Below are 11,769 nucleotides of genomic sequence, written 5' to 3'. Positions count from 1 at the left end.
GAATACCTTGCAGTATTTTCCAACTCCATGGTATGCAGGAAAAAAGTATTTGTCCAAAGCACAAAATTAAATGCACACCACATAAGCTGGATACATGCCAACAACTAAAGAACATGGATGCACAGTTACAAACCTGGTGAAAATAGCTCAAATGCTAGTTTCATCATTCCAGTAAGAAATATGTCATGAAAAATGTCAGAAGAAAAGTAGATACTGTATAGTAGTAACTTTTTTTTTTACCATAAAACATGCAACAATTCTAATTAAGACATTTATTTCAGGGCTGCATAATTTTTCTTTGTATTAACAGACAATAAATTCAGATAGTTAATTATTTTTGTTTCGCTTGACAATCTTAAATGGCAACTCAAAAGAGAACATAATGACCATTACATTTCATTTGCAGGCACTGATGTGATACAAAACACTCTACATCTATATGTATCTTGATTCGGTAGAACCACTTACTTTCACACAGAAAAAAAGCAAAAAACCTTCGTTCAACACCATTAACAGACTTCATGGACACGATCTATACCTTTATATGATGTATAAACGGACACATTAATCTGACCAAATGCATCGCACAATCCTGCACCATTTGAAAGTTTTTCTGGATCCACAAGCTTTTCTTTCCCTAGAATACAGAGAAACAGTCTAGGCTAAGTTGGGCAGTTCTAGTAGGATCTCAAATAACTTTCCAAGGGTTAGGAACAGTGTTCAATAAAGTTACAGCTTCATTGTACAATGCTAGATCAAAATTTTCAGCATAATCCGGTGTGAATATCAAGTACTTCTGGCACATCACAGATTTCCCTTGGGCAACTCCATGAACTTCAACAACCCCAGATAAGGGTTCACCTAGTGGTTCTTGCAGGTTGACAATAACGCTCTGATTGTCTGAAGACGTAATTTCGAAAGAAGTTCCATTGGGATTAACCTTAGAAACAGTCCCCAAAATACAGACAGATTTTCCAGAACAATGCTGGAGGAAACTGGCGTTAACTCGTTGTCGTGCATCCTCACATATATCACCCATCATTTACAATTCGAAAGAAAAATCGTACACAATTCGGTTTGCTGAATAATCCCGCGTAATTAACCACAGATTATAATTTACGAAAGCATAACACAGAATATAAATTGTGAATTAGAGAAGTTATATTTTATATTTTACACACCGTGATTGTAATGAAGATGTTCATTACAAGCGACATATTGAAGATTGAAGTAATGGAGTTCAGGCACGTATCCAGAGGGGGGGCTTAGGGGGCTCGAGCCCCCCCCGAAAGTTTTAGGTTTACACTAGATAAAATGAGGTTTTTTTGTTTATTGTGGTGTGAAATAAAATAATGTGACAATAATTTAAGGAGAGAAATAATTATCGAGGCAAGACGGAGAATGTTTTATACCCCTGTTATTGTTAATAGCACGTATCGAAGGTGGGGATGAGGTGGCTCGAGCCCACCCCCTCTCAGGAAATTTTTCAATTTATACTAGATAAAATTAGATTTTTGGCGTCTTGAATAATGTGAAGATAATAAATTTATAAATCTGAGAGAAATAATTATCGAGACAAGACGGAGAGTGTTCTATAACCCTATTATTGTTAATAGCACGTATCCAAGGTGGGGTATTTTTTTATTTTACACTAGATAAAATTAGATTTTTGGCTTTTGGAATAATGTGACGATGATTTAAGGAGATAGACAATTATCGAGACAAGACTGAGAATGTTCTATAACCCTGTTGTTGATAATATTGCACGTAAGCTTTTCTTGCGCTTTCGGTGTTGTCGCAGCACACTATGTAGAGACTTATCATCATTTGGAAGCTGCGCCACACGTAGGGCGATTTGTTGTAATTTCTAATCTCTGGAAGGCGGCAGAGGGTACGTTCTTGAATGAGAGAAGGAGTCAACTACTGGCAATATTAACGAATCGTTTTATCTGCGGAACGTTCTAGAATATAATGAGGATATAAATACGCGGATTCGATTTTTCGGTTGATCTGTACAAAGAATCGGTTAATGAGATTTCAGAGGTAAGTGTGACAATTCATACAGTCAATTACTGATCAGTAAGCGTCCTCTGGTTGCTTTATATAGTGATTCGAAAATTAAGACATTGACAACAGCAGAACTTCCGGGGCCTTAGTGTAGTGCTAGTTCTGGTCAAGGGCCGAAGAGATCAAGGACCCCCCCCCCTCTCTCTCTCTCTCTCTCTCTTTCTCTCTCGTGAATATTTCAGCAGTACCAGATATTGGAGTGGTTTATTAAAAAAGAAATAAGCTGCATAGATCAACTGAAAATCAAAGTTTTGAGTGATGATTTAGTTTTGCCAGAACTAAATTTCGTATATGCAGTCCGAGAATTTCATAGTATATAAAAATACTTTGTTTAAGCTTACTGGATTCGAAACACATTCAAACACTTAACTACCATAAAGAGACATCCGAAATGTTTATGAATGTCGAGAAGAGAAAGCAAGAACATGTTGCATATGTAGACATTTTAGGCGGAAATTGCAGGCTCTACCAGAACCCGAATCAGGGCTCTACCAACTGAGCCACCTAGCCATCCTTGACTTCAACCGATTTTTCGTTAAAATGTCTACATAGTACATATCCTGTGTATATCAAATCATAAGGTGTTGCCTGTATAGTGAACAAGCACAGAAAATATAGGAGAGAGAAGAAAACTGAGGACTATTCCCACCGGTTGAGGGGAATTTTTTTCTTCTGTGGTCAACAAGAGCTACTATAGTGGAACCACGAGCAAAACAACTTGCGCAGACCCGCGACTCCTGTGCACCGTACCCCCGCGAGGAGGGGAGGGGGAGAGTGGATCATGCTTCCTTATGGCCCGAGGTGGAGGGAAGAAGGGAAAGCTGCATGGGGACTTCTCGTCCCAAGGTGTTTATCCTTGTGGTCGATCTATACATCGAGGTGACAATGACAGTGGCCTACTAAGGGAGATTTCACACCGTGTCGCCTGAGGATTTCACAAGTCAAAATTAGGTTTGTGCGGCCTTTGGTGTCGCTACGGTGTGAAACGTTGCTGTTGATTGGCCCATTCCAATCGACATGTATCGCATGTCCTTCGGTCTGAAACCTTCCTAAGTCTTGAAAATCCAAGTCACAAGGATGGAAAATTAGGGTCTTGTTAAGGTTAGGTGTGAAGGCAGGCAGACGACAGCACCCTAAAGGATCATATCCAAACCTGCAGGAAGAACGCATCTTACTTTAATCTCCAATACGGAATGATAAAAACTTCTGGTGAGTTGATTTTTAAAAATGTGGCGAGATAAAGAGTGGCGTGCCCAGGATTTTCGGAAGGGAGAGGGGTTACGCATACCTAGTATTTTTGGTGGTCAGTCCTGATTTTGTCATATTTTCCTGTCTTTGACGTTCTTCTTTTATGTTTAAAAAAAAATAAGGAATACTGGGTCAAATGGGGTTATGACCTCACCGACCCTCCCTTGGGCACGTCACTGGAGATAAATGAGTAAGCATTTGATCATACTGGGAGACAAAATATTAGATGTGTTGGGAACGGAAGGGTCTTCACTGTGCATTAATTGTTTCGTGATCCAGTCGTATTCAAGAAGATTTCCTTTGTTTCGTGCAGATGTATGACAAGACAGCGGAAGCTGTGACAGGCATTTTTGAACACTTGTGAGTGCTAAGGCCTGAATCTGAACAATTTGGTGGGTTTCGGCTTTTGTAAGAGCTGTAAACATAGAAGGACAAGACACGTTAGTGGTATTCAGGCTCGAATCAGAGAGACATATTCGAGAGCTGTCTGCGTCTAGTTCGCAGCCCACAATTTGAATCTCGCGTTGTCGAGTGGATTGTCCATCCCGTGCATGTGTAACAGCTTCGTAAAAACACTCAAAGACACCATAGATGTTTTTATGCCTGATGAGAAGAAATGGACAAACACACATACTGAGATGGTTCCGGCACACAATGTTAATAAATGGAAACAGAGGAGTCAGTGGTAAAAAATGTTCCGATTTCACGTTCTGATTAAAATGACAGCCTTACAGTGGCGACGATTTACTCCCCATTTTTTTGCCTCAACATTATGGCCTCTTAATGTTAAGCCTTGTCTACCAAGAGAAAGTAAACTTTCCTTCAACGCCCTCCACCCCCCCCCCTTCCGTTTTGGAACCCAATTGCCACCACTGGTCTAAATTATGCAATTCTGAGGTTCTTACTATACCCTTTAAAAAATGGTGTTGAGCCCCCCCCGAAAGGAATTCCTGGATACGTGCCTGATGGAGTTGATTCATATTTTCGCGGATTTATGTGAGTGGTGAACGCATATCGTATACATTACGTGATATTACCAGCCACTCACACACTCTCTCTGGTAACGCCGCCGGACCTAAGGAGGCAGTGTCCTATTCGGAAGGATCCCAAGTGGTACCCAAGTGATGTGCCGTAAACTAGGTTTACGTCTACATGCGCTGTCTACGCGTAATCTACACGAAGATTACATTGGCTTATAGTAAACATAGTCTACCGTAGACAAAGCAAACAACAGGGAAGAAAGAAATCCCATTGGTCTTTGAAATAAAGTATTTTTTTTTCCGTCAAACATGTCTATAATCTGGGCCTATAACCAACTTAAGACCATCCGACGTAATCAAAGTTATCGAATTTTCACAAACGAGGGGAAAAGGGACTACCGGAAGAAAAACAAATGACAGCCATAGTGAAAACTGACATTATTTTTTTACACTGACGAAAGGGAAGACTAAAAATATATTTTTGTCTTATTATTGTTTAGGAAAGTGCATGTGTCTTTAAAACAGATTTTTTCACGTGTGAAATGGTGGAAATAGAAAGAAAACAAATCTTGTCATTCTACGGACATCGCATTTTTTGGGTATGTCGCGGCAAGTTTATTTTGCAGTTCAGTTATTACCTAATGAATTGTTTGAACGTAAATAAATACTTACAACACTATTTCTGGACAGTGGAATACTTCACGCTTTCTATTTCCACCTGCTGATGCTTGTTGCTGCTTCTAGAACTATGCGCGTGCCTTGCACGTAGTGTTGCCCACGGGACGAGACGGGACAGGCTTTTAAAAATTCGAGACGAGACGAGATTGACCATGTGTCATGAGACAAACGAATATTTTCGAGACGAGACAGCATTTCCACGAGACGAGACAGGTCAAAGTCTCGTCTCGTGGGCAACACTACTTGTACGGAGAACGCCGAGCGCCATGTTGTCTACGTTGATTACGTAGATTACATAGTTTACATAGTCTACACTTAGAATGTAGAAAATCGTTGTTTACGCGTAGACGCACATCACTGGTGGTACCCCAAAGGCGAAAGAAACAGTAGGCGAATTGTTCACCACCATTTTCATTCGGTCTGAATTACACAGTGTGATGACAATGAATTGAAATAAAGACATCAATTAGCAGAGAACAATGCCTGCTTAAAACCAACATAAGCCCCGTTCGGAGGACCAGACGACTTCAAGTGGTTATACAATGTCTGACAACATTATTTGTATTCAAGATAAATAAATGATCTTTGAAAATGTTGAAATATTAGTTTGAAGTGAGAAAAATTCATTGTTTTATATGACGACCACGTTCACTGAATATCTCGTCTGCTTCAAAGAACGAAGAGCGTGACTTCGACACACGATTTGAACAATACAACCTACTTTAATTAATACTAAGTATATATCCATAATGAGACCTATGCCCGGTTCGCTCAACGCGCGTTAAATTTTAAAGAAGCGTTAAATCAAGTTAACGCTACATTAGCACATTGAGGCATTTCTCCAACCTTCGTTAAGGCTAACAGACCTCTAATGTCGTCGTTAAATCTAAAGGCACTCTTTTGCTTCATTAAAGTGCTTAACAGCGCGTTGTGTTGTGTCGGAAATAAGATGGAGAAATTGCGTATGCCAGCTGTTGTGTTGAAATGTTATCCCAAGCCGATTTGAACACATTATTTCCATACCATGTCTTTCTACAGCAAAAATAATTTTCCCATTTCGTATTTCATATTATAAATTCGTACTGCAAATCAGAAATCACATGTAAGTTAAATGAGAAATATTGTATCAATATACTTTTTAAAGTTTTGTCAATAATGGCATCGTGATCATCACACATTATTCAAATTTTATTAATTTTGCCTGTCGAGCCAAAAATATATGCTTATAGTTAATTATACGAACGTGGTGTTTTTAAAATGCATATTGGGCTTCCACCTTTAATGCACTGTAACCATAAACACAAAATATCGCATGACTTTTTAAAATAATGTAACCTCCTTTTGCATATTTCAATTTGTATAAGGTGAAGTTATTCACCAAAATATTCGGTGTCGTCGTCCACGCCGTTTTCCAGTGGATCACATAGAAACTGGAGAAAGTCGTGGTTTATTGTGTTTATGCTTATGTCTGCTTATAACTACCATTCAAATTTTATGTTGTTTTTTAAACTGAAAAATGTCAGAAAACGTAAGAGATAAAATTAAAATGAAGCAACTGTCCTAGAAATAGATAATACACGTCCTGTACTCTCCTTTAGTGCAAAATAAATTTGTGACATTACACAACGTAACTTGCAATCTTTCAAAGTAGTAGGGAATTGTTCTTTCGAACTTTTCAAATTATTATCCACCTACTCCAATTAACATAATGGAAAAAAATGATTTTGCAGTGACGAGAATGCTTGACACAAATGTTCATCATTCTATATTCTGAATCACAAGCGGCTAGGGACAGCTGTAGCAAACTGGAGATGCTAAGGGCCGGTTGCACCATCGCCACTTAATCTGCCACTTTACAAAGTGCTGGATAACGACAGGCGGGAGATTTAGGCGGCGGTGGGTTGCACCAAGCATTTTTATCCTCGGCCTTGTAAGGTGGAACTTTCTCCTGCTTGCCGTACGACCTGGCAACAGAAACTGGAGAAAGTTGTGTTTTCGATTGTGTTTTGTTTGTTTATGACGTGCTAATATCTGCTTGTCAATTCCAAATGCATGCTTTTTCAACTGAAATATGTTTTAAAAAACTAAATATTTATTGCAATAAAATGAAACAGCTGATAGAAGTAGGTAATGCATGTGTCGTCTCTCATATAATATCAAATGTATGTTATATGATACAATATAACCCGTAATCTTTCGAAGTAGTGGGAAGCTTACAAAATTTTCAATTTTTTTTTCACGTACTCCAATTAACATAATGCAAAAAAGAATATTCCTCGTCTTATCTTTCAGTAAGACATACGGTCACTTTTTTAAAAATATTAAACACTACTGAACAGTGACCAAAATTTTACGAAGTCGTAACAAATGCTAGTTACATTTATTCAATTTTTAGTGCAAGGCTGACATATCTGAGTTTGTGTAAATATACGGAATGAGAAGAGCAATCTTCTATTCTGCTATTACTAATTTATCATTCGTTTCTGTTAATAATTTATCAATCCGTAACCCCTTCTTTAGCGAATAGCGAGTATTAGTATTATCAACGTTGACCATCTTATAGGTTTCTTCTTTATGTATAATGCAGCTTTATATGCTAGTGCAATGCAAGAACGTATATATTTCTTTACAAAAAAACAGTAATATTCACCAGGAAAATATACATTGTACATACGTACAAGATGTGGTCCTTTTTAGACGAGCGGATAGGGACAGTATTAGCACCTTGGGTAATACATGCTAACAACACCAAACATGGCCTGCCTAACCTATCCACGTATGTATATAATAGCTTAAATAAACAAATTATAATTTGCCAAACCTATTTACATGCTTATTTATGTTATTATATGCCTACGTGGATAGGTTAGGCAGGCCAGGTTTGGTGTTGTTAGCATGTATTTCCCAAGGTGCTAATGCTGCCCCTAGCCGCTCGTCTTTTTAGGCCAGTTATTTTGAAAAATCAAATACAAGATCATGTGTATTGCATATGAAAATTAAAAAAAAAACAGAAAAAACTTGAGTGCACGTTTTATGCATCTTCAGGCATGTAGATTCGTGCAAGGTTTATTACAATGGTGCATTTTCTTTGTATCTACGAAACGTAACACCATTCGGAAATTGTTCCTTGTATATACGTATCAACGCCGTAAAGATACTGCTGTACCTGTCTCTATTATTATTATTCTTTGCCAGTTTTAAAGTTAAAGTACAAAATCTCGCACTATGTAATTAAAAATATGTCACTTCGCATAAAACGTTTCCTCTAAGTAGTAAATACCGAAAAAAAACTTTGGCATTTACGTCTTATGCTCTCCCATGAATATTAGGGTAGGGTAGGTTAGGTTAGGTACAAAATCAGTAGGAAATTGTTCCTTGTACATGCATGTCAACATCGTAAGGATGCTTGTTAACAGTAAACTTTTTTTTGCCAATTTTGGAAGTTAACATACAAAATCACACATATACAATGTATACGTTTCTTAAAAGATTGGTATTACGTCTTATGTACTACTAGGTATGTAGTTTCTTGCAAGGTGTTTGTAAAAAACACACCACCATTCGGAAATTGTTCCTTGTACGTACATATGTATGAACTGGACGGTAAGAGTAGCTACTGCTAAATATTATACGTGCATTCTTTGCCAGTTGTTATTCGGAAACAACACATTACTTGTTTATTTGCAATGTTACATTCACACCAATGGCGACGGAAGTGACTCTAATAATATTACACGTGTTTTAATCTTAAAGATTACAAATTACCAGGATTGCGAAAAAGCAACTGATGCATGGTGTACATTTCGTGTATTGCGTTTGGTTGAAAAAAATTGTTACAGCAAACACACATTCATTTATTTGGAACGGCATTTTAATACAATTTTGCAAGCATCAAACGCATTACTTTATTTTCTGTACCCGCATGCACTCAAATCCTTCATACGAAATTACAGTGAAACTGCTAATGCTAATATCAATATACAACATTTTCGGAACACACACGAAAATGACCATCTAATATTCATTTCTACACATATATTTACAAACGTTGCTTTATTTATTGCCGTTCCTGGGATAATTAACAAATCCGCCTTTTTTTTCTGTTATTTGGTAATGCAAAACATGGAGCAAACTTTCGCAATTTGCAACAGCTGATCGAGACTTTGCCATTTTATCAACTATAAAAGTGTAAACACAGATTATACTAGGTGCTGCACGTATCTGTTGGCTGCACAGTGTACTGCTTTTCCATGTTTACCTGGCACTTAACGCGTTAGGCGGAACTCCGACCGCCACTTACGTTACACGGGACTTTAAGTGCTAGGTAACGTTAGGCGGACATTGAACAACCGCAAAATGGTGTTAAGTGGGGGATAAGACGTTAAGCGGAGATGGTGCAACCGGCCCTAAAAGCACCAAACCTGACCTGCCTAACCTAACCAAGTACAGAAATAAAGAAACCCTGCCTAACCTATTTACTTATTTAGCTCGTAGCTGTACGTAAGTACTGTATAATAAAACATGTTGTTTAATATAACGTGAGTCTTAATATAATCACATAATCAAAACAATTATTATGCAGTATATTGAAAATGGGCTGACATATAACGGTGCAAATGGAAATTAAATCGTATTCATAACAAACTGAAAGAGCACTTAAAAATAGAAAAAAAATCAACCGTTACATGTACAAGGTACATTTACGAACGACTACCATCACATCGCGTAATATAGCTTACATATGTTGTTTCATTAAGAAAAAAAGCTTGAGATCCTAAGCAGTTTCAGGTATATAGTTTCGTGCATCGACATTGTGACATTTTGACATAAAACACACTACCATCCATTCGGAAATTATTCCTTGTACATACGTACGAGTGGTAATGATATTGTCTGAGTGCACTCGTTATATTTTTTACCAGTTATGATAAATTAAATGTAAAATATCATATTAATCAACCGTTCCATGTACAAGGTACATTTTCTGAATGACTACAATTTCATCACATAATGAATAACCAAACATATTGTAAAGAACCGTACTACACATATATGTTTCATTAAGGAAAAAAGCTTCAGGTCCTAAGCAGGTCAAAGGTGTTGTCGTTTCGTGCATGGAAATTGTAAGAGTATCCATATTTGTTTGAAAAACACACTACCATCCATTCGGAAATTTTTCCTTGTACATACGTACAATACAAGTGGTAATGGTACTGTCTAACAGTGCACTTGTTTTTTTTTACCAGTTACGATAAATCAAATGTCAAATAAAATATCATATTAATCAACCGTTCCATGTACAAGGTACATTTTCTGAATTACTACAATTTCATCACATAATGAATAACCAAACATAATGTAAAATACCGTAGTACACATGTACGTTTCATTAAGAAAAAAGCTTAATCCTAAGCTGTTTCTGGTAATGTAGTTTCGTGCATGGACATTGTAAAAGTATGCATATTTGTAAAACACACTACCACGCATTCGGAAATTATTCTTTGCACGGTACGTTCGTACAAGTGGTGAGGATACTGTCTAACAGTGTACTTGTCCTTTTTACCATTTATGATAAATCAAATATTAAATATCGTATTGTATTATATATATTTTTTCTTTGAAAAATATTTGTACGAGACAAAAACACAACGATTCAGAAACCTCCCTTGTACATATGCATGAACGGTAATCATACTGGTTAAACATTTTACGTGCCTTCATTTTTTGTCAGTGATTATTTGGAAACAGTAGATTTCTTGTTTGCAAATGCCAATAGAAGTGACTTGCAATATTTACATATTATTTAATTGCCATGGCATAGTAAGTTAAGTTATGCATGGTGTACATTTCGTGAAATGTTCTCTTTTGTTGAGGAAAATTATTATAGCAAACACACGTTCATTTCCACCTTTAGGCCTCTTTTGCAATGCCATTTTAATATAATTAAATTTATAAAACTTCAAACAGATTACCCTAACCTATAACAGTAATTTTTATTTATATATTTATGATCTTGTATTGGCAGTCGGTAGGCATTTAAATCTAACTTACGAAGTTACAATGTAACTGTTAATCCTAATACATAATATTTTCGGTGTGCGGACGTAAATACCTAACTAACATTCATTTCTTAAACATATATTTGTGTTACACATTACTTTATTTATTTTTGTTCCTGGGATTTCATACAAAAAGCCCAAATCCGCTTACGCACAGTCTACTGTCCACGGTGCAGCCAATGAAAACGTTGCATTTCTCGTATCAAAGTATGAGAATAGTAAGGCATCAAAGCAAAACGTCTCTAACATGTCGTTAGTTAACGGGCCTATAAAATCGCTTGAGCGAACATTAAAAGTTTAACAGGCTGCTAAGATTTTAGTGATGCGTTAACTATCAACTCGTTAAGAACGTTTTAAAGATGGTTGAGCGAACCGGGCACTAATGTGGTAACATTTTTTTCTTTTTAGAACGAATATTTTGATAGAACTCGGAATATTATGAAGCTGAATATGAAAATAAACTCAAAATTGATTTTAATTACTTAAATACAATTAATCGTATGACTAAAGATGATATACCATATTTACCCCCTTTCCGAGAATAGTAGCTACTTTTTTCATTCTTTCCTAAATGAAGGATAGCCTGTGGTTGATGGAAACTGAGCTGTTTGTGTAATATTGTGGTAATATTAATAGTTGTTAATTCAGTGAGTTCTGTTTATAAAGAGAGAATTTTGTGACTGGAATTGAGTTAAACCCATATACTTATTTAAGTTGAAGTTAAAACTCTAGTAAAA

The 11,769-nt window shown here is 36.7% G+C and overlaps 1 protein-coding gene across 1 annotated transcript; it reads right to left on the bottom strand.

Annotated features, from left to right (window-relative positions):
* Positions 1 to 688: 688 nt before the first annotated feature.
* On the bottom strand, positions 689 to 1,039 carry RPA3 (Replication protein A3). The gene has a single exon (XM_083124367.1). The coding sequence runs from the start codon at positions 1,037 to 1,039 to the stop codon at positions 689 to 691; it is 351 nt and encodes a 116-aa protein (XP_082980493.1).
* Between the last annotated feature and the right edge of the window lie 10,730 nt (positions 1,040 to 11,769).

This window comes from Lepisma saccharinum, chromosome 6 (assembly GCF_977018435.1).
Source record: "Lepisma saccharinum chromosome 6, izLepSacc3.1, whole genome shotgun sequence".
Taxonomy (NCBI): domain Eukaryota; kingdom Metazoa; phylum Arthropoda; class Insecta; order Zygentoma; family Lepismatidae; genus Lepisma; species Lepisma saccharinum.
Note: the sequence above shows the minus strand (reverse complement) of the source record. Positions and strands in the feature narration are given on the sequence as shown.

Coding starts and splice junctions, on each gene's coding strand:
- RPA3 (XM_083124367.1), bottom strand. CDS start 1,039: ATGGGTGATATATGTGAGGATGCACGACAACGAGTTAACGCCAGTTTC.